This window comes from Salvelinus alpinus, chromosome 8 (assembly GCF_045679555.1).
Source record: "Salvelinus alpinus chromosome 8, SLU_Salpinus.1, whole genome shotgun sequence".
NCBI classification, from domain to species: domain Eukaryota; kingdom Metazoa; phylum Chordata; class Actinopteri; order Salmoniformes; family Salmonidae; genus Salvelinus; species Salvelinus alpinus.
Genome location: NC_092093.1, coordinates 73,793,923 through 73,817,891, shown reverse-complemented (window position 1 = coordinate 73,817,891; position 23,969 = coordinate 73,793,923). Strand labels below are relative to the sequence as shown.

The 23,969-nt window shown below is 40.8% G+C and overlaps 1 protein-coding gene across 6 annotated transcripts in view; it reads right to left on the bottom strand.

The window, feature by feature from the left end:
• The window catches only part of snx7 (sorting nexin 7), a 39,204-nt gene that overhangs the window by 1,443 nt on the left and 13,792 nt on the right, over positions 1-23,969 (bottom strand). For 2 of the 6 annotated variants that reach the window (XM_071415022.1, XM_071415024.1), the window contains exons 6-9: positions 23,665-23,864; positions 23,268-23,354; positions 21,826-21,927; positions 18,506-18,658 (exon numbers count right to left, since the gene is read on the bottom strand). In XM_071415022.1, the coding sequence (XP_071271123.1) occupies positions 18,506-18,658; positions 21,826-21,927; positions 23,268-23,354; positions 23,665-23,864 (542 nt within the window). Of the gene's footprint in view, positions 1-18,505; positions 18,659-21,825; positions 22,073-23,267; positions 23,355-23,664; positions 23,865-23,969 lie in introns of those variants that run through there. The other 4 variants (XM_071415023.1, XM_071415025.1, XM_071415027.1 and 1 more) reach the window with 3 other exon arrangements.

The window sequence follows — 23,969 nt, the reverse complement described above, 5'->3', positions numbered from 1 at the left end:
ACCAGGGGCCACAAGCTTTACAGAGCACAGGGACAGAGCTGCTGTGAGCTACACGGGGTACACGAGCAGAGGGAAAACATTGCGAATAGCAGATTTGTCTGTCTGACTCAGCAGCTGGCTAGAATACTAGATGGGAGCAGATGCAGAGCTGATCACAGAAAAGACCAAGACACAGAGGAAAGAGGTGAAACATTGGCTGACAAAATAAAAAATACATGTTTTTTACTTCCACAACTAACTCCTTGGAGTTGAGTTCATTCTAACTTGAACGTTTGTACGTAATGATAGAGTATGTTGTGGGATCAATCAACAGGTTTGAATAGTACTTATCAAGATAAGACTGTGTTGTTTAAGGATTATTGTGGTTGAAGAAAGCGATACATAGTTAGTGCAACTTATCCTTCCTTCCAGACGGAGTGTTTGAGCCCTCAAATACAGATAAGACAACAACAGACTGTTGAATAAAACATTCAGGGGAAATCAGGCGACAGCTAAATCCATTTAAAGACACGACTGGGAGAGAACTACAACCCTGCCGCCAACGCAGCATTCTTCCCGGAGATCCAAAGCCCTTTAAGTTCATACCTTGCAGAGGAGCTGTGAGGATGACTGTCTGATTGAAGCAATACTAAAAAGCCTATGGGAGCACAGTGGGAGGCAGAGAGAGGAACTTCACACCTGAGCACTGTAAAGGACAAGACACCATAATGAGCGGTTGGCCATCCCATCGCCTCTGACCACAGAACATCGGCCATCATGTTGAATCGCCAACTGTTCGTCGACACCCAGCAGGTGATCCTCCTGTGCACGACCGATGTTCATTATGGTGTCTCATTTCATAACTTCTGCCTTCACACATAATGCCCAGTGCATCTTTAGTATGACATGACCAACATGTACAGGTACCCGAACTATAACGAAGTGAATAATTGGACCCAAAATTGAAGGGTATAATCTGTCCTTGGTCCCAGCACGTCTGGACTGACGTGTGCACTGACGCAGAGCTCCACGGGGGTGATAAGTCGCCATCCAATCAGGGGTGGCTATCGGTGCATTACCAAAGAGGCAAATGTCAATACACACTCTACCGCCGACAGGGGAGTGCCTGTGTGTGTGTGTGTGTTTATCTGGTAGAGGAGCTCCATCAGTGCTGGTCCTGACACAGCCTGTGACAGCTCCAGCTGAGGTAATGGGTCCGGTGTAGCAGTGTGACTAGCACGCTAATTAAGGAGATTGTTAAGGGGGGGAAGAGACCGCTAGCCTCGTTAACATCATTAGCTATCCTCCTTTTCTCCCTCTAGGCTCCAGTGGTTTAGCCGGAAGACAGGTAAACGGAGATAATCAGGCTGCATTACATATGAACACCAGTGGCTGCAAACACATATAGGGCACACACACACACACACACCTTTATGCACAAGAGCGGCCGCACTAATACAGAAGAAAGTTATGGACTTGAGCTCAGCACAGACTTCCTTCACGTCAATATTCAGATACTCAGAAGAGTTGAATTGACTGTCAATGCCATGGTAGAGGTGACAAGAACAAGGTAGATAATTGCTGCAAATCTGGAACACCACCTTGTTAGTAAAACCATGTCTAGTTGAAGAAACAATATCATTGAAGAAACAGTAGTTGCTATGGAGTAACCATGGCGTTCCTCTGATGTTGCAACCTGACAGAACGATGCACAGTTGCTGTGCTGTATGCAGAGAGGGTACAGTGATGAACAGGCAGATTCTAAATCTAATGCAAATAGAATTCATAGTACACCAACAAAGGACAATTAAGATTAGAATAGATAGATATCTAAAATATTCCTATATTCCTCTCCGTCAGCGTTTATGCAGAGACACGATATCTGTAGGAAATAATAAATCCTGTTTACAACCAATTTGAGAGGGCATTGGTGTGGAAATAAAAAAAGGTACAAGGTGGTTACAGTCATAGAAATATAATCTCTGGTCTGAGGGGCTTTTCACATTCTAGTAATAATATGTCTATATTACAGTACAGTAATTGTCAGAGAACTGAACTACGACCTCTGTGTGACCTAGCTCTGCGGCTCTGGGTATCTCAGTATGGTTACAGTCATGAGAAGATTGAATGTGACAGGTATGGAATAAAGTATGGAAAATGGGTCTATAACCCTCAGGCAAACTGATGATTCAGACAAGCATGCACCCTGAGATTTATCCAAGCCCATAATTGATGTTAATATTCCATCTCAGGAAGAGCAAACACCTCACTGTGTCCTCCGAGAACAGCCCTTTCCTCCGTCTCTCCCCCTTTCCCAGTCCGAACCTCCATTCATCTTACTCCTTTCATCCCCTCTTCCTTCCCCCAGTTCCTCCATCTAACTCCTCCCTTTATCTACCCCTCTCTGTGTCACACATCCATCCCTGCTCTCCTTTTCCGTCTCGCCAGTAGGGCCAGGTTATTGCATTGGCGGTACCACAGGGTGAAGAATGCAGTAGGGTGATGGTGCGAGGTAGATGAGGGGCACAGAGCATTCCCTCCCAGGCTTACTGCTGCCACCTCTCATACCTCTCACCCTGGATTCTCAGTGTCGAGTGCGGACCTCCTAGACTCTCCTCTTATTAAAGGTCTTACATGAATCATTCACAAAGCCCACGGCACACATCATCCAGCCGCCTTCAACACCTGAATAAAATTAACTAAAAAGTTTATTGGTCGCACACACAGTTTAGCAGATGTTATAGCGGGTGCAGCGAAATGCTTATGTTCCTAGCTCCTAAGTATGCAGGAAAAAGTCTAACAAGTACACAAATAATGAACAAGTAAAAACAAGTACAAAAAGAAAGTGAAATCAAGAAAGTTGGGTTGTTAAATTGGATTCATCCCAAATGGCACTAACGGTAATCAAAATGCAACTTATACATAGTGCCTTCGGAAAGTATTCATACCCCTTGAATTTACACATTTTATGTTTTTGCCTAAACTCAAAATTTAATTGATCTACACACAACAACCCATAATGACAGAGAAAATGTTTCTACAAATGTTAGCAAATGTATTGAAAATTAAATACAGAAACCTAATTTACATAAGTATTCACACCCTTGAGTCAATAGATTTTAGAATCACCTTGATGTGGCAGTGATTACAGCTGTGAATCTTTCTGGGTAAGTCTTTAAGAGCTTTGCACACCTAGATTGTACAATATTTGCAGTTTATTCTTCTAAAAACTATTCAAGCTCTGTCAATTTGGTTGCTGATTATTACTAGAAAGCCAATTTCAAGTCTTGCCATAGATTCTCAAGCAGATTTAATTCAAAACTAACTAGGCCACTCAGGAACAATCAATGTCCTCTTGGTAAGCATCTCATGTATATTTGGCCTTGTGTTTTAGGTTATTGTCCTGCTGAAAGGTGAATATCTCCCAGTGTCTGTTAGAAAGCAGACAACCAGGTTTTCCTCTAGGATATTGCCTGTGCTTAGCTCCATTCTGTTTCTTTTTATCCCCCAAAAACTCCCTAGTCCTAGCCGATGAAAAGCATACCCATTACGATGCAGCCACCACCATGCTTGAAAATATGAAGTGGTACCCAATAATGTGTTGTGTTAGATTTACCCCCAAACATATCACTTTGTATTCAGGACATCAAGTTAATTTCTTTGTTACATGTTTTGCAGTTTAACTTTAGTGCCTTGTTTGTATGTCTTATGGATCCCCATACTCTTCCTGGGTCCAGCAAAATTAAAGCAGTTTATACAATTTTAAAAACATTACAATACATTCACAGACTGTGTGCCCTCAGGCCCCTACTCCACAACTACCACATATACACAGTACAAAATCCATGTATATGCGTGTATAGTGCATATGCTATTGTGTGTGTGCATGCATGTGTCTGTGCCTATGTTTGTGTTGCTTCACAGTCCCCACTGTTCCATAATGTTTTTTTAAATCTTTAAAAATTTAATTTTTCTAATTTTACTGTTTGCATGAGTTACTTGATGTGGAATAGAGTTCCATGTAGTCATGGCTCTATTTAGTACTGTGTGCCTTCCATAGTCTGTTCTGGACTTGGGGACTGTGAAGAGACCTCTGGTGGCATGTCTTGTGGGGTATGCATGGGTGTCCGAGCTGTGTGCCAGTAGTTCAAAACAGACAGCTCGGTGCATTCAGCATGTCAATACCTCTCACAAATACAAGTAGTAGTGAATTAATCTCTCCTCCACTTTGAGCCAGGAGAGATTGACATGCATATTATTAGCTCTCTGTATACATCCAAGGGCTACCTGTGCTGCCCCAATTAAAAAAAATCCTAAGTCCTTTTTGTGGCACTTGACCACATGACTGAACAATAGTCCAGCTGAAACCAAACTAGGGCCTGTAGGACCTGCCTTGTTGAAAGTGCTGTCAAGAAGGTAGAGCAGCACCTTATGGACATACTTCTCCCCATCTTAGCTACTGTTGTATCAATATGCTTTGACCATGACAGTTTACAATACAGCATAACCCCAAGCAGTTTAGTCACCTCAACTTGCACAATTTCCACATTATTTATTACAAGATTTAGTTCAGATTTAGGGTTTAGTGAATGATTTGTCCCAAATACAATGCTTTTAGTTTTAGAAATATTTAGGACTACCTTATTCCTTGCCACCCACTAAAACTAACTGCAACCATGTGTTAACTTTTGCAGTCATTTCAGTCACTGTAGTAGCTGACATGTGTTGAGTCATCCGCATACATAGGCACTCTGGTTTTCTTCAAAGCCAGTGGCAATTCATTAGTAAAGATTGAAAAAGTAATGGGCCTAGACAGCTGCCTTGGGGAATTCCTATTTCTATCTGGATTATGTTGGAGAGGCTTCCATTAAAGAACATCCTCTGTGTTCTGTTAAAGAGTTACCTGTCTATCCACAATATGGCAGGGGGTGTAAAGCCATAACACATACGTTTTGCCAGCAGCAGACTATGATCGATAATGTCAAAGGCCGCACTGAAGTCTAACAAAACAGTCCCTCCCAATCTTGATATCATCAATTTCTCTCAGCCATCCAGTCATTTGTGTAAGTGCTGTGCTTGTTGAATGTCCTTCTCTATAAGCATGCTGAAAGTTTGTCGTCAATTTGTTTACTGTAAAATGGCATTGTATCTGGTCAAACAATTTTCCCCAAAAGTTTACTAAGAGTTGGTAACAGGCTGATTGGTTGGCTATTTGAGCCAGTAAAAGGGGGCTTTACTAAGCTTAGGTAGTGGAATGACTTGCATCACTCCAAGCCTGAGCGCACACACTTTCTAGTAGGCTTAAATTGAAGAGGTGGCAAATAGGAGTGCCAATATTTTCCGCTATTATCTGCAGTAATTTTCCATCCAAGTTGTCAGACCCTTGTGGCTTGTCATTGTTGATATACAATATTTTTGTTCACCTCTTCCACACTAAGTTTTCGGAATTTAAAATGACAATGCTCGTCTTTCATCATTTGGTCAGATATACTTGGATGTGTAGTGTCAGCATTTGTTGCTGGCATGTTATGCCTACATTTGCTAATCTTGCCAATGAAAAAAATCATTAAAGTAGTTGGCAATATCAGTTGTTTTTGTAATGAATGAGCCATCTGTTTCAATTAATGATATAGCTGAGTTTGCCTTATTTCCCAGAATTTAATTTAAGGTGCTCCAAAGCTTTTCATAGTGTAGTTTCTGCTTATTTTTATTCAGTTTAGTCAAATGATTTCTAAATTTACAATAAGTTTGCCAATCAGCTGTGCAGCCAGACTTATTTGCCATTATTTTTGTCTCATCCCTCTCAACCACACACTTTTTCAATTCCTCATCAATCCACTGGGATTTAACAGTTTTTATAATAATTTTCTTAATGGGTGCATGCTTATTAGCAACTGGAATAAGCAATTTCATAAATGTGTCAAGTGCAGTGTCTGTTTGCTCCTCATTGCACACCACGGACCAACAGATATTCTTTACATCAATAACATAGGAATCACTACAAAACTTATTGAATGACCTCATACACTATATTAGGTCCAGCATTTGGAACTTTGGTTTTCCTAGCTACTATATTGTGATCACTACATCTGATGGATCTGGATACTGCCTTCAAGCGCATTTCTGCAGCATTAGTAAAGATGTGATCAATACATGTTGATTTAAATTCCTGTGCTGTTTGTAACTACCCTGATAGGTTGACTGATAAAAAATAAATGGTTCAGGTAATTTTTTAATTTAATTAGGCAAGTCAGTTAAGAACAAATTCTTATTTACAATGACGGCCTAGCCCGGCCAAACCCGGACGATGTTGGGGCAATTGTGCACCGCCCTATGGGACTCCAAATCATATACCTCTCAGGCTTCATTCTGTTCACTGTCATTTAGGTTAGTATTCTGGAGAAACTACAATTGTTGATCCATCCTCAGTTCTCATACCACAGACAAACTCTGTTTTAAAGCCACCATTGGCCTCATGGTGAAATCCCTGAGCGGTTAGGAAGGACTCCTGTATCTTTGTAGTGACTAGGTGTAATAAAGCTTCCCCCCCCCCACCCATCTACCAATAGGTGCCCTTCTTTGCGAGGAATTGGAAAACCTGCCTGGTCTGTGTTGTTGAATCTGTGCTTGAAAATCATTGTTAAACACAGTTATTGCACACAGAGTGAGTCCATGCAACCGATGCGAATTGTTAAGCACATTTCTACTCCTGAACTTATTTAAGCATGTCATCACATGCTTGACTCAAGAATATTCAGCTTTATTTTTAAATATGGAAACATTTCCATAAACATTATGGCGTAGTGTGTGTAAGCCATTGACAAAATCTCAACTTAATCCATTTGCAATTCAGGCAGTAAGAAAAAGTCAAGGGGTGGGAATACTTTCTGAAACCACTATGTACACCGAAAATAATTTCCACAAGACATACTAAGACTGATACGTACAGCAGTAGATATATTAGTGAGCTATGTCAAGAATCAAGTACCGGTAGATAAATATGTGGTGTATAGAAACAGTGTAATTAAATACAAAGTACAGTAGTAGAAATATTACTATGAGCCACATCGGGAATACAGTATTTGTGAGTGTGTGTGTGCACGTGTTTGTGACTTTGAGGTGTTAAATCAAATTTAATTGTATTGGTCGCATTGGTCGAAAAAAACATGCTGGGTTATTAATCTAAGAAAAAACAAAAAAAATACTGCAAAATTGTTTAGGAGCTAGAAGCAGAGCTGCAACGTCTATCGGTGCCATAGCAAGGATGTGGGTGTGTGTGTGTAAGATAGCGTGTACGTGTGTTTTGTGTGAGTGTGCGTCACCTGGTAGACTGCTGGTGATAGGGTAAGTCCAGGAAAGTTTACAAGCCGAACAAGCCACATTGGATTGATGAGTTAAGAAAAACAGCATGTGTTTGATAAAAGACTTGGCCTATTCAAACAGATATCAGAGAGTGTAGTTATTACATCTTGAGTAGATACAGACAAGAAACCTTCAGTTCTGGAACCAAAATAAATAAGTTAGAACCAAAACGACATAAGAAAATCAGGGAAGTCAGGGAAGAGCAGGGGGGGCTGAACTCTGATATTACACAGGTAGTTCATGAGTGGGAGAAAATGATTGCTAGTTTGTTCTCAGATAACAAACGTGGAATATTTTGAGGAATCATTTTATAAAAAAAGACATGTTGCCTGAAAACGCAGCCGGCCGCGACCGGGAGACCCATGAGGCGGCGCACAATTTTCCCAGCGTCATGAATATGCTACCGATTGGTTTCCCACAATCAGGTGTAAAACAAGGAGACGCCTTAACACCGCCTCTGTTTGCTATGTTAATGAATGATTTAGATAAATAAATTAGTTAAATATTGGAGTAAGATATGATGAAATGCTAAGTATCCTCTTACATGCTAATTACATTATTTTGATGGCAGAAACTGAACATGACCTGCAGAAATACTGCATTATGTACAGTCAACTGGTTGAAAAGATAGAGACTAATGATCAACCAGAAAACCCACACAGACATTGCATTTTACAAACCCAGGTACTAAGATAAGTGCTTTTCGGTTTGGTTTGGTTTTGGTGAAGAAATTCTTGAGTTTACTAGCAATTATAAATATTTAGGTCTTTATTTTGTTGAACATATGACCTTTCTATATGTGCCCTGGCCGACTCAGCAAGTAGAGCTCTTGGAGTAGTAGGAACAACAAAAACACACTCATTGATTATGCCACGTATTCCAAACTGTATCAGACATACATGTCCTGTTCTGGACTTTTCAGCAGGAATGTGGGGTGCTAAGAGGCATCTAAAAAAACAAACATCTATAAACAGAGCAGTACGTTATTTTTTAGGTATCGACAAGTTTGCACCTTTACTGGTAATGACTGGGAGCATGGGCCGGGAACCCTGTGAGCTGTGATGGAAGGTATTTGGTGAGACTTTGGAATAGACTGTTGGATATACCAATTGCCAGAATAGCCAGCTAAGTTTTTAATGGGATCTATCGATAGGGGGAGGCCTAGGCCACTGAAATGTCCGACCTTTCCCAACAGTGACTGAACAGTTGTACAAAAACCAAATTAAGGGAGTCATAGGTGCTATTAAAAAACTGATGCTGCAATATGAAAAGAAATGGGTGTTGAGATGAATCATCAACCCAAATTGAGAACCTTTTGTTTGATTAAGGGTGAATGTGTGCAAGAGATATACTACATGGCCAAAAGCTGAAACATTTCATTCCAAAATCATGGGCATTAATATGGAGTTGGTCCCTTCTTTGCTGCTATAACAGCCTCCACTCTTCTGGGAAGGCTTTCCACTAGATGTTGGAACTAGAGGTTGACTGATTATGATTCTCCAACGCCGATACTGATTATTGGTGGTCCAAAAAAAGCCGATACCGATTAAAATCGGACAATTACAACAATACTGAATGAACAGTGAACCCTTTTATTTTAACTTCATATAATACATAAATCAAATCTATTTAGTCTCAAATAAATAATGAAACATGTTGAGTTTGGTTTAAATAACACAAAAACACTGTTGGAGAAGTAAAAGTGCAATATGTGCCATGTAAAAAAGCTAACGTTTAAGTTCCTTGCTCAGAACATGGGAACATATGAAAGCTGGTGGTTCAATATTCCCAGTTAAGTTTTAGGTTGTAGTTATTAGAGGAATTATGACATGTAGACTATTTCTCTCTATACCATTTGTATTTCATATACCTTTGACTATTGGATGTTCTTACATGCACTTCAGTATTGCCAGCCTAATCTCGGGAGTTGATAGGTTTAAACAGCGCTGTGCTTCAAGCATTGCTAAGAGCTGTTCACAAACGCAGTAAAGTGCCGTTTAAATGAATGCTTACGAGCCTGCAGCTGCCTACCACCGCTCAATCAGACTGCTCTATCAAATCATAGACTTAATTACAATAAACACACAGAAATACGAGCCTTTGGTCATTAATATGGTCAATTCCGGAAACTATTATTTCGGAAAAACAAAACGTTCATTCTTTCAGTGAAATACGGAATCATTCCGTATTCTGTTGAACGGGTGGCAACCTAAGTCTAAATATTGCTGTTACATTGCACAACCTTCAATGTTACGTCATAATTATGTAAAATTCTGGCAAATTAATTACGTTCTTTGTTAGGAAGAAACAGTCCGCAACGAGCCAGGCGGCCCAAACTGTTGCATATACCCTGACTCTACTTGCACTGAATGCAAGAGAAGTGACAATTTCCCTAGTTAACATTGCCTGCTAACATGCATTTATTTTAACTAAATATGCAGGTTTAAAAAATATATACTTGTGTATTGATTTTAAGAAAGGCATTGATGTTTATGGTTAGGTACATTCGTGCAACGAATGTGCTTTTTTCGCAAATGCGCTTTTGTTAAATCACCCGTTTGGCGAAGTAGGCTGTGATTCAATGATAAATTAACAGGCACTGCATTGATTATATGCAATGCAGGACAAGCTAGTTAACCTAGTAATATCATTGACCATGTGTAGTTAACTAGTGATTATGTGAAGACTGATTGTGTTTTTTATAAGATAAGTTTAATGCTAGTTAGCAACTTACCTTGACTCATTGCAGCCACAAGGTCCTTTTGACACTGCACTCGCGTAACAGGTGGTCAGCCTGCCATGCAGTTTCCTCATGGATTGCAATGTAATCGGCCATAATTAGTGTCCAAAAAGGCCAATTACTGATTGTTATGAAAACTTGAAATCGGCCATGCTGATTAATCGGTCGACCTCTAGTTGGAACATTGCTGCGGGACTTGTTTCCATTCAGCTACAAGAGCATTAGTGAGGTCAGGCACGGATGTTGGGAGTTTAGGCTCCAAAACAGGTTGGTATAATGGTGAAGACTATGTAAATATTGTGACCTCGAAGAAATAGAAAATGAAATAAATGTTATCCTCTATTGCCTTTTCTACCACGATATACACTTGCTCTTATTCCAGAAAGCCCAACAGATGTACCCTGGCATCATGTGGCTGAGCCATGATGAGAAACTGAAATCGTTTGTCCATTGTGTATTTCCATTTGCGGAATTTTATGATAAATCCTGGAATAAAGGAAAATGGGAGACCTATAATTAAATTATAAAAATATGCAAATGGGAAGCATGTACAGTTTATAGATTGTGTGTAGGCCTGTCTCACACTTGATCCATCTCTTTGTGTCAGACTTGTTTTTGTATTTATCTATGTATTTTTACTGCTCTAGGGTTAGAATTATTGCTTGGATAACCTTATTTACGATTATGCATTGATTTATGCGGTGTGCAATGCACAGAACACCGGAATAATTATTACTAAATTATCACAGAGAATTATTGTAATGTTTGTTAATGTGTCAATTAATCCCATAAGGGATGGGGTTGCCAACTGGCACTTTGACACGGAAATAACATGTCATTCATACATTCAGCAAAACAAATAGATGGACACCACCATTCAAAAACTGCAACTCGTTTTTTAAACACATTACCCTACTTCAATCAACCAGTTCATTTTGTATCTGTCTCAGAATGCAGAATAACAATGGCCCAATGTAATTCTCCCATGAGTTGGACAAGAGATGTGTTGGTGGAATTTCGGGAGAATTCTCCTTACATTTCCTTTGTTAAAATCCCCAGCTACAACGAATGCAGCCTCGGGATATGCTGTTTCCAATTTATTCAAAGTCCCACCACTTCAATCCCTGACAAAGGACGTGTCCCAACTGGCATTACTTTTAATCAGAGTCCTATTGATCTTCGTCAAAAGTAGTGCACTATAAGTATAATAGAGGACAATTTGGGATGCAGAGAGTCTTTAGTTGGTGCACCAATTCGCCAGCAAGAACCAATCAAGACAAATTACCTCTGTTTCTGCTACACAACAAACCCATTGCAGCTGAGGACTCGGTCTCAAAATATCCCACGACGGAAGAGGTTTTTCCCACACTATATTGCATTAAACAAATGATGCTACCTTCAGGCCATACAAGAAAACATATGAGCGATGGGCTTATCGGATATGGATCTTGCCTAGACAAGACTCCATTCTTGCAGGGTAATAATCAGGGGTGCAACTTTCACTGGGGACGTGTACCCTACACATTTTGAAATTGCATTTTTGTCCACCCCAGTTTTATAATTGGAATTTGATACAAAACAAGGCAACGGACCTTGCGAACATCTCCGAGCGGCCGGGTAGGCTGTTTGGAGTGTTTATCCGACTGGATAATTATATATTTTTTATAATAATCCCCCCACTTCTAAAACCAAAGTTGCACCCCTGGTATTAAAGGATGAGTTACTTGAAGCCATGTTCATATTCAGTCTAGAGGATCTAGATCAATTAGCATGCTGCCTTGTATTCCTACAAGTACACAAAACTAAATACAACACCAGCCTCCAGCAAACTTCTGATGTGCCGCCAAGAAAAAACTACTTTCAAATCGTCATCTCAGTAAGACTATTTGAATAGTCCCAAGTAGATGGTTTGTAGGTGTTCAGTAGACGTTAAATACATGTCATCTGTAGATCATTTATAATCGGACCAGCTAAATAAAGTGTGACCGTCGTCTCTTCAATTCATTTGCGCCTCAATATATGCACCTTGTTAGAGAGCAAGGTAATGGCTGTATTCGTTTCCCAAATTTTGTCGCATCAACAACAAAAATACTTGCAGAATTGTCCTTCATAAATGATGCTACATTGTGAATCACATGATACAGTACACTCCTCCCCCATAACTTTTTCTTTCATGGGATTGAGGTGTATTAGAACATGTGTTCTCTACCGATCAGAATTACCTGGAACAGATAGTCTGACTGTACACTCAGGGCTGACCTCACAGGCCTGATTAAGACCGAACACACTTATGTCCTCCACCTGTCCCTCGCTCACTTTCTCTCAATCTCTCTGCCCTCTCTCCCACCTCCCTCTCTCTATGCTTAAGTGGGTTGTGTTTGTTGAGCCCAGCCTTGGGGCGACTCAAACAGTATGATGAGTGTGTCACGTTCTGATTTTCAGAAGCCCCCAGGGAGGTGAAAAAAAACCATTGAAAATAACCACGGACATACTAAAACACAAGGTCTTCCCCGAAACCTTCCTTTTCTTTTATTAAAATGGATAGCTCAGTTATGGTACAAAACGTGCAGTAAAATGTTTGTTTTTTTGCCTGTTATGTATAGCCATTTTACCCCAAAATAAAAACTCCACGGCCTTAAGATGATCGTAGAGGAACCGGCCTAAGAAAGTCATCTCTAATACACTAAGGTGAGTTGTCGGCTTGTTCACTTGGAGTCAAGTTCTCCGTTTATAGCTGGCGTCAGACAAGAGTGCATAATTGTAATGTATTTAAGGTTAAATTGTAGGCTACATAGTGCTACATAGTTAACATGATGAATATGAGCATCAAACATTGTAACATGGGCTGCTGCGGTACTTCTTTCAATACCAAACCATTTCACCTAAAAAGTGTCCGTATCCATCTAAAGCATGTCACGCCAGCATTTACAACAAAAAATCTCCTTAAGTTCCCCTTTAAACAAAGTTGCCAGATGGTTTCACACGGTGTGAAGAACCCCTGAGAAAAAAGCAGACATACATTACCAGTCAAACGTTTGGACACCTACTTCAAGAGTGTGCAAAGCTGTCATCAAGGGAAAGCTACTTTGAAAAACAAATCAAAATATATTTAACACTTTTTTTGATTACTACATGATTCCATGAGTTATTTCAGTGTTGATGTCTTCACTATTATTCTATAATGTAAAAAATAAAGAAAAACACTTAAATGAGTAGGTTGTCCAAACTTTTGACTGGTATTGTACATTACCACACACTTGTACATAACTCTTTGAAGAGTTATACCCCTTATTGGCCATCAGCAGCATGTCAGAAAGGGGAAGTTGAAATGTGAATCCTGTTTGAAGGCTGAGGGTGTCAAAACATGCCAACAGTGTCAACCACAGTGGATGAGAAAGTGTCAATCCATTAGGACTCTAGCCATCACGCAACTCCCATCAACCTTAGCTTCTAAACTTCAATATGACGCATGTACAAATTCACTGGGTCCCATTTTGTTCTATCTGCTAAAATATAACTTCAATGCTTAAAGCTGCAATCAGAAGTTTAAACAAAAAAAAAAGTGTTCTCCCTGACGCTTTTTCGGTAAAAAGCTGAGGGATGGTCTGGAGAAATGTAACCACTCAAATTCAGAGCGCTAGGGGTGGTGAGGGGTATTTTTCTCTGCTCTGCTGATGTGTAAATAAAAAATATACTATTCTTTTGGGATTTATCGGCCAATATGCTGAGATGGTATTGAAGAAATTAGTTGTTTCATCATCTTTATGTTGTGATTCAAAATACATACTGTATATATTTATTCAATAAAAGGTTCATTTGCCTGCCAATTTATTTGGGGCTAATTCAGCACCTGAGTAAGGGGAAACTCAAAACGCATTAGCTAGATCACCAACTTTAAATATAATACCCACTGCTAGTAGCCATGTATTAATCTAACAGTAATGTCCAAACAAATGTTGTAACCTACCACCCAATGAGGCCTATGCACTCGCAATGGCCAATGCGCATTTTGCTCGCTCTAGCTGCCATTGAGCTCAAAATTGAGAGTTGTACTTTACTGTTTGACCAAATCATGGTTTTAGCCTCCTAATAAATAGAACGTTTTGAGTGAGGTGAATGAACGTGCATCTCGCACCGATGAGACCAATAACTTTTTTTTTTAATCGCACAGCCAAGTCAAAGGGCCGCAAATTGCAACTAAATGGTCGCAGTCTGGAGCCCTGCCACTGAAGCGCAAGGCTAAACGTCTCGGTCCCGTAGCTATCCCACAGATCATTTGTGCGACTATGTGAGAGAAAAGTTTTGCATTGCGCTCATCTCAATGTCTGAGGCGCTGCTTGTGGCAACATCATATCGCTGAGTCTCAGTTTCGTCATAATAGTTTAAAATAAATGTGCACTATGGGAAACAAACATGTTTCTATTAGAAGCTAAGGCCAATGGGAGTCACGTGGTAGCCACAGTCCTGTGGTTGACAGTTAAAACAGTGTCACTTCCAATAAGTCACAGAAGCATGGCAGGGAGATGACATGCATGTAGACCTACAGTAGAGCTGAAGTAACAGTACACGTTTCTGTAGTTGAGCACAAGTTTGTAAAGATGTCAGACGGAATCATTGAAAAGACTATGAACCTACTGCAATAAAGAATACAGACATTGACGGCCAAATGTATGACAATGTAAGAGCCTTCATGCCCATTCCAAGAAAATTAGTTGTTGCTCAACATTCAGAACAATTTCAGTGGTGGAAGAGACCCTTTGGAGATGCTGCAGTGTGCTTGGGGCTGCTGTGTGCTCTTCTGCTGGCTGGGATCACAGGCCAGTGTCTACTATGGCGTCATTGGTCATTACTCTACAGAGAGACCAGCTACAGACCAGTTACAACAACCTGACTAAAGACAAAGACCAGCTACAGAATAGTTTTAAAATGATGACCACCGAGAAAGATCAGTTCAGGAATAGTCTAAATGCCACGACTACGGAGAGAGACCAGCTACAGATCAGGCTTAGGTTCTGCGAGAATCCCTGTCTGGACAGATGGTGGAAGATTGGCACCAGCTGTTATGTCTCCTCCAAGAAGAACACAGGTGGGGTTGGTCAAGCGGAATGCATAGCAATGGGTGCTAACTTTGTAATCATAAACAGCGGAGAAGACGGATATTCATCCATGATGGAATGAAGAAGGTCTGGATTAGTATCATTGAAACAAGGGAACCTGGGTGTGTGTGTTGACAACACACCATTTAGAACTGCAAATTGGATTGAAGGGGAACAAAATAACATGAATGACAAGTGTGTTGAGATCTCACAGGCAGCATCAGACCCATTAAAGAGATAGTTAGTCAATGTAGTCAAAATAACTGTCTGAGAAAGTGTTCACACAGTTATTATAATAGCTACTGTAAGCCCTTATCTTATGGAGTTGCATTGGTTATCCATGAGAGGTTTAAGCTGTATTTGTTTCCATTTGATTTCTTTAAAGAGGCCAGGGCTATGTGGAGTTTGTCCATTGTTCATCAGGCCCAGAGGAGTGGAGTGGTGGTTGAATAGGCTCCAACTGTGGTCTAACTAGATATGTTACATTATTGTACGCATGTAACAATCCAATGATATATTTAAATTACCCTTCAAATGACAGAACATTCTTTTTTGCTTCCATTCTGTTGTATATGTACCCTGTGTACAGTCTGCTTTATTAAATACATATCTAAAATGGGAAGAAAAAAAAACGATAGTTCAAAAGGATAGTTACACATTTTACTTGTCTGTTTGTTTTTTTATCACAATGGTGCCGTAACGGCAGCCAGGAGTTGATCATTCGTGTAAATATTGAACATTGTGTGAACATTGTTTTAGGATTGTACTTTTCCCCCCCTCATCCACTGTTTAACACCATATTTAGATTACAATCCGATCATCTTGATGGCGAAACCAGTTTGTTTTAGCTGTGAATGGGACTGTTTGGGACATTGCCATGAAAACGGCTCGAGGTTGAGGAGATGAGGACTCCGTACTGAATACCCATCGGAGGTATTGGAGGATAAGCTACATATCAACTGAGCCAAGTGGCTATACATGGAAAGGCATTACGTCGCTGACTGCGAGATTCATAGCCGAGGCTCCTGGACTTGTCCGTGTCTGACTGATCATCTGAATCCCCTGCCTGCTACCGTGACGCTCCCTCCACTGATAATATTGACGTCCCTCCCTCCACTCCATCCCGAACTGCTTCAATCAACTCTTCATCCATCAGTCTTGATTTTCCTCTAAATAAATATTTATTATTGTCTGTATACGGCAATTCAGCTTTTAGCTAGATCAAATAAACAAACATTACTAAACCTTACCATCATTGACATTTAGCTTTGTTTTAGATAGTTCAAATCTTGGGTTGCCAACTAACCAATGTCCACCAGTGGAGGCTCCTCAGAGGAGGACCATCCTCCCCCGTGAATTTCATAAAACATATTTTATAGTGAAACATTAAAAAAGTGATACTTTTCAGATAAAACTACACTAAATATATTCACATCACCAAACAATTGATTAAACCACACTGTTGCAATGACAATAGCACTCTGTAGGGTAGCACCATGGTGTAGTTGGATGACAGCTAATTTCCGTCCTCCTCTGAGTACATCGACTTCAATACAAAACCTAGTGGGCTCGTGGTTCTCACCCGTTTCCATAGACTTACACAGTAATTATGACAACTTCCGGAGGATGTCCTCCAACCTATCAGAGCTCATGCAGCATGAACTGACATGTCCACCCAATCAAAGGATCAGTAAATTAATCTAGTACTGAAAGCATAAGCTACAGCTAGTTAGCACTGCAGTGTATAACATGTGGTGAGTAGTTGACTCAAAGAGAAAGACAATAGTTGAACAAATTCATTCCTGAAAAATTAAGGAGATGCAAGAGAAAGAGAGCTAGCTATATTATTATATATTTTTTGTTCACTTAGCTAGCCAATGCAGCTAGCTAGTTTAACCTACTCAAACACCTGGCTCAAACAGAGGGGGATGTTAGCCAGCTGGTAATGGCTATCCAACACTAGAGCTCTTCCATGCCAAGGTAAGCTTCTGGTTTTATAAATGTATTGCCACCGAGGCCCGCCATTGTGTAACTGTTAAACTGCTTGTCAACTGTACTGCATGATTGTAGCCGTTTTACTAACGCGTTAGCTACTACAACTATGTTGACTTGACGTTAGCTAATATGGTGACAACGATGTAGGCTGTGTGTAGTGGTTAGCGGTGATGATATGTTTGGAAAGGTTTTTTCGCCTTGTCACAGACAGCGGTTGTAATGTGTACTGAAGTTCACAACCGAAGGGAACCGGTGAGAGGAGAGCGCATAGATGTGAGAAGGAATTATCCAACGATCAAAGGGATCATGCTGTTCGCATGTGGCTGCTATGAAAGTGACCTGGTTTCTTTTGTGTGTGATCAGGGGTGTATTCATTCTGCCGATTCTGTTTAAAAACGTTTTTTTAAACGGAAGCAAATGGGGATAAACGTTTGCAACTGTAGGACTAATGATTACACCTTAGATCAGCCAGATGCAGGCAAGATTGTGCAAGGTGGTATTGAATGTGTCACCTTGATTACTCAAATTTCTCTACATCGTAAACTTTCATTCATAGGCTAGGTTGTAGCAGCCTCATGATGGGTATAAGGAAAATTTGAGTATCACATAGTAGCCTAAACCTATCAATGTTACAGAGCTGGGTGAATGAAATATGAATATCAGTCATCCAATATGCTAATAGAAATAAGGCCATGCTCATTAAATAAAACGATCGTCCTCCCTCATTTTAAAAGCCACCGACCGCAACTGATGTCCACATACTATTTACAATATCCATAAGATGAAGCATCAATTTATTCTGGAATTATCTGCATTGACAACCTCTATAAACTGACAGTAATATGTGAGTGTGAATAAAAATGAAGTACTACTTCCCTCTACTGGCAGTTGTCCAGACAGTGACTAGAAATACACAGCACAGAGAACCATATTTCTGCTGAAACTGCATTGAATGATTTAGTTAAAATCCATCCCAAAAATATCTATAAAAGATACATTGTAAATTACCACTAACAACTTTAGTTGTGTAGATTTGTCTCTCATTTCCCCAAAATGAATCAGTCAGGGGAGTTCTCTCCCTGACACACAATTGTTTTAGTCTTTCTCACATTCTCTCCAAGTGCTTTTCCATTTCTCTAATTTACCTTTTTCTTATTCTCTTCCATCGCCCCCAACTCCCACTCTGCTTATACCAGTCACACCCCCAACCCTGCTTCTCTTTCTTATTCGACTCATCTATCCAACTCTTTCTCCCATATCAAGTGGCTCAATCCAACTTTCCCTCCCTCCATCTATCCATCCCGCTAACCAGTCAGAGTATCTTGTATCTCACCTTCTCGTAGTAGTCTACGTTCTTCTCTGCGGTGGAGAAGAAGGCTGATTTGAGGTCTCCTCTCATGCTCCTCTGCCATCGGCCCCAGTCCCCCTTCAGAGCGTTGTTGGCCCATTCCACACGGTCCTCCAGTTTATCAATCTCCTCCTTCAGCTAACACACACAAACATCATCATCATCCTCCTCCTACCAACATGACATATTACAGTGCAATATCCCTTCACATCAACCACATCTTCACATCAACAACCTGGACATACAGAACACTTGAAGCAAGAAGACCTTCACCCAAAGACCTCACGTGACAGGGACAGTTATATTTAAAGACAGTGGCCATGTCCGAATACCCATACTTACATTCAAAATATAATGAACAAAATAAAAACGCAACAATGTCAAAGATTTTTACTGAGTAACAGTTCATATAAGGACATCAGTCAATTGAAATAAATTCATTAGGCACTAAACTTTGGATTTCACATGAATGCGCAGGGGTGCAGCCATGTGTGGGCCTTGGAGGGCATAGGCCCACCCTCGGGGAAGCCAGGCCCAGCCAATCGGAATAAGTTTTCCCCCACAAAATGGCTTTATTACCGACAGAAGTACTCAACACCCCCATTGAGACCATCCCACTTCTTGATATGCCACACCTGTCAGGTGGATGGATTATCTTGGCAAAGGAGAAATGCTCACTACAAATTTGTGCAACAAATGAGAAATAAGCTTTTTGTGCGTATGCAAATTATTATTATTATTTTTTTTAAATTTCAGCTCATGAAACATGGGACCATCACTTTAAATGTTGTGTTTATATTTTTGAACAGTATAGTTTAAAATAACAAAGGTTATTTTTCTCAAATTTGTTTACATCCCTGTTAATGAGCATTTCTCCTTTGCCAGATAATCCATCCACCTGCTAGGTGTGGCATATCAAGGAGCTGAATAAACAGCATGATCATTACACAGGTGCACGTTTGGGATGCTCTGGATTGACGTGTACGACAGCGTGTTCCAGTTCCCACCAATATCCAGCAACTTCACACAGCCACTGAAGAGGAGCAGGAGAACATTCCACAGGAGAAAAAACCACCACCTGATCAACTCTATGCCGAAGGAGTTGTGTTGCGCTGCATGAGTTAATTGGTCACACCAGATACTGACTGGTTTTCTGATCCACACCCCTACCTTTCTTTAAGGTATCTGTGACCAAGGGATGCATATCTGTATTCCCAATCATGTGAAATCCATAGATTAGGGCCTAATTTATTTATTTCAATTAACCGATTTCCTTACATGAACTGTAACTCAGTAAAATCTTTGAAATTGTTCCATGTTGCGTTTATATTTTTCAGTGTAGTATGCAGTTTAAGTATGTAGTACGCTAGTATGGGTATTCGGACACAGCCACCGTGCCCCTGAAAACTGCTGATGAATAGCTTCTGGTCTGATGGAAGCAGTGAATAGTCTCACCACGCAGAGGCAGTAGTAGTAAATGTAACATAGTGTTATAATCGGATTCATAGGCAAGGCTAATTGAGATTATTTCCTCCTTGGATAGCTCCCAAATCAGGCTTTCCAATGATAATACATTTGTCTTGTCATTTCATTGACATAATAAACGAAAACCTTTAAGCTAGTGGTTTATTATTTGGCATATCTACACTATCTACACTATCTACGTGTGATATAGCCTAATGATCAAAACTTGTGAATGTTTATCAAAGTTAGCTGCTAACGTACTAATCCAGTTTGGACAGTTGACATTTAAAACATATCAAAAGGTAGACTATACATCAATGTTTATCCACGTTAGCTAATAATGCTTTGTGATCAAGTAAATGTTTATCAAAGTTAGCTGGCCAACTTTGCTGCTCCTGCTACTTTGTGATACATACACCCCTCTGGAGAGCCATCTCTCTCAATGGTCCTGTTTACTGCAGTGTTATTGATTCATCAGTTCTCTCATGGTCCTACCTAACCAGCCCAATGCCTCAGTCTCTCCTCTAAACAAGCACTTCCTCTAGAGTACAACAGTCTCAGTCCGTAGCCCTGAAACACACGACTGTCTATCAGAAAACACACACAGAGGAAATGATTGAATAATTAATCAGATACACAGGGAGAAGACACAGGGTCCTGAGGGAGACCTCGCTGTCAAATTAGCAGTGCTCAGATATGCATGGCTCCATTTGAGACCAGGTGGATATTGACAGGTGGAGCTGATAAGGGTTGTGCTGCGTTGGCACTCCTGCTCTGGTCCTGTTAAGAGGGGATCGATGCGAGACTTTACGGGGTGTGTGTGTGTGTTGATTAGGAGAGCTTGTCAGGTGTAACGAGGGAGGTTGGGGAGATAGCAGCTAAGCCTGTAACCCCGGTCTCAGTCTATGTCTGGACCAGCATTTATCTCCCAGGTGGCAATGTGGACACATCATTAGGAACAGGGTCACACACAGGGTCATGCGCGCACACACAGGGTCACACACAGGGTCGCACGCACGCGCACACACACACAGGGTCGCACGCACACAGGGTCACACGCACGCGCACACAGGGTCACACGCACGCGCACACAGGGTCACACGCACGCGCACACAGGGTCGCGCACACACACGCTTATGTTAACCTTTTCCATAATTACAACCCAACAGATTACCCTTCTCAAATCATTATAAGTTGGGTGGAAAGTGAACAATTGACAGAAGACGTTTCATTTTTTTTCTGTGTTTTGTTTCTTGACTGAAGCATCACTGCCATCTATTGGTTCAAATAGATTACAATTTTATGTCCAGCCGTTTCCCCGTTTCATGCACCTTGGCAAGGCTTTGAGAAGAGCACGATACATCCTCTCTCCAGACCTGTTGTGCTGGGAAATGGAAATATGGCATCCTGCTTCAAACCACAGCCAGTCCGTGTTAAATGCACTATCTATGAGTTAGGCCAGAAACAGCATCCAACGAACTCAGCCAACGTGTTAGAGGTTAGGGTCAGGATAACCTAGAACTACTGTCCAGGGAACTATGTACAGCACAAACAAGCTGTTAGAAAAAGGTGAGACTTGCTCAACCACTGCTTGCTTGAATGGACAAGTCGATAGTTGGTAGCATTTTAAGTTGTGTTAACAATTAAATTGTGTTAATAATTAGCTTATTTGACTTTCTAGTGTCATATTTTTGCTCATTTTGAAATAGCTAACATCTCAACCATATCCATTCAGCAAAGGGAAAGCTAAAAGCTCCACACAAAGCCAAGTTAAGCAGAAGCTGGTGAGCCCATAATGTGTAGTACAGTTGCATGTTGGCATGCCCTACAGTCCGCTGTACCTCTTCAATCTCCCCATCAAGTCTCTCCTGCCTCTGATGTCTGGCTTCTTCAGGGTTTTTACCCAGCAGGCTCCCCCACACAAAACCTAGATCACTAGACTCCTCCAGTCACATCACAGGAAGGTCAGGATGTCACAGAGGTCAGAGGGCAAAAGCCACAACAACAGGAACAGGAATGAATGCTCATGTCCGCATGGTGAAGTTGCCCTTAGATGCTGATCTTGCTTCAGTTTTGTCATTTTCTCAGCTAAAATGTTAAGGTTAGGATTGGGGAAGCTGATCCCAGATCTGCTAATAAGCAGTGGCATAAGAACAGTAAAGTACAAGATGATGACCGCACTAATAGACCCCGTCTCATTTCGACTATCTTATACATAATGACATAAAAAGTTCAAGTTGTCAACATATGTTGTATATGCCTAGTTGTTTATATGACATACTATGGGTGGCATACTACGTCAGACTGTCACATGAATGTAGCCTAATCTTATTTTGCATATAGCCTTTTCAGGTGAAACTACATGATAGAGCTCCAACTCAGTTATTGTGTTTATTAGGTAAAACACTGGGACCTGCAACAAAAGCATATAGTAAGTTTGACATTCTGACTCATTCACAAAGTACTGTAAACCTTATCCTCACAGTCCTTCATTGTTCTAGAACTCTAGATCCCATTGTTTCACACACACTATTACAGTGCTTTGTTGGAAATCCATAGGTGATTTCTTAGCCAGCTCTCTAATTAAAATCTCAGGGTAAAAAGGTCACTGCTAAGCTAGGAGGGAACCAGGGACACCCACAGGACTGGAACAGCAATAATCCTTAACAGTTCTGTCCACACCCTTTCTGTTCTTTATTCTCCATCCATCTCAGATCTTACCACCAGTCAGTGGCATTTCGATGTAAGACGTCAATAGATGTGGGAGTTTTCATTACGCAACGATTATCAAGGCTTTATTAGACAATATTTACCACCCAGTTTCCTGAAGTGTGCCAGGAGCTCAAGAGGGACATCCTGAACTATCCGGAGATATTTAGATAATCCTCAGAGGAGGCCTTTTCCAATATCGCCAAAGCTCCTCCTCTGGCTTAAGACAGCTTGATTTAAAATGAGAGGTGACGAGGAGGCAGTTCACGCAGCACAGCTTTATTGCTCCTAATCTCTGGGAAATTGCACTGAAGCATCAGGTAGGCCGCCTGATGGCTTATAGAAGGTACATATAAGATATTATAGAATAAAAACGTACCTTTCCTAAACTAACACTCGAATCCCCCCCAGCACTGATTTTGCTAATAGCTACTGTGAGGAAAAACAGACTTACTATGACTGAGATGTGGTTGTCCCACTTAGAGTATACATCTTAAGATAACTAACAAAGTTGTTCTGGATAAGAGCGTCTGCTAAATTACTTACATTTATAAAAAGTCAATATTGCACTTACTGTATCTCGGTCAACTTTCTTGGTGGCCAGAGTTTCATTCTTGGCCTCAAATTCAGCCTGAATGTTATCCCTCCGTCTCAATACTGCCTAGAAAAAAATTAAATAAAATGATCTAGGGGTGATCATGGCTTATTCCTGAAAATCCAACAAAAAAATGCATTAGGCTTGATATTATGTACACAGTAGGTATGTTTGTGTACGTAGACTACGTAAATATGTGTGGGTGATGGGGGCAAGTTAAGTCAAAGCCTTTCATGTTTCATCAACATTACAGGTTTAGCAAGTACTGCACAGTGCTGGGCTGTCATTTGGCCTCTTAATGACATCTAAACGCCACTTCACAGCTGGTTAAACGACTTCCATTAATTAGTCTCTTACGCCAGAGGAGCTGACTTACCTTGAGTGTCTCAGCACACAGGACATACTCGTGTAAAACAGGCACCAGGGTGTCTGAGAGATGGCCGACCTGTTCCTCTGTCTCTTTACAGCACCTCTCTATGCAGCCGGCTACACCTTTTAACTGCTCTGCTAGCTCCTCCTCCGAGCCCGACCACAGGGTGTAGGTGGGCCCGTACTCCTTTAGCTCCTCCAGGTACTCTGAGACATGAACAGGGATATGTACTGTCAACTACCCTACCCACAATGCCCTACCCTTCAGCTCCTCCAGGTCCTTTGAGACCCTAGAGATAGAGGACTCTGTTT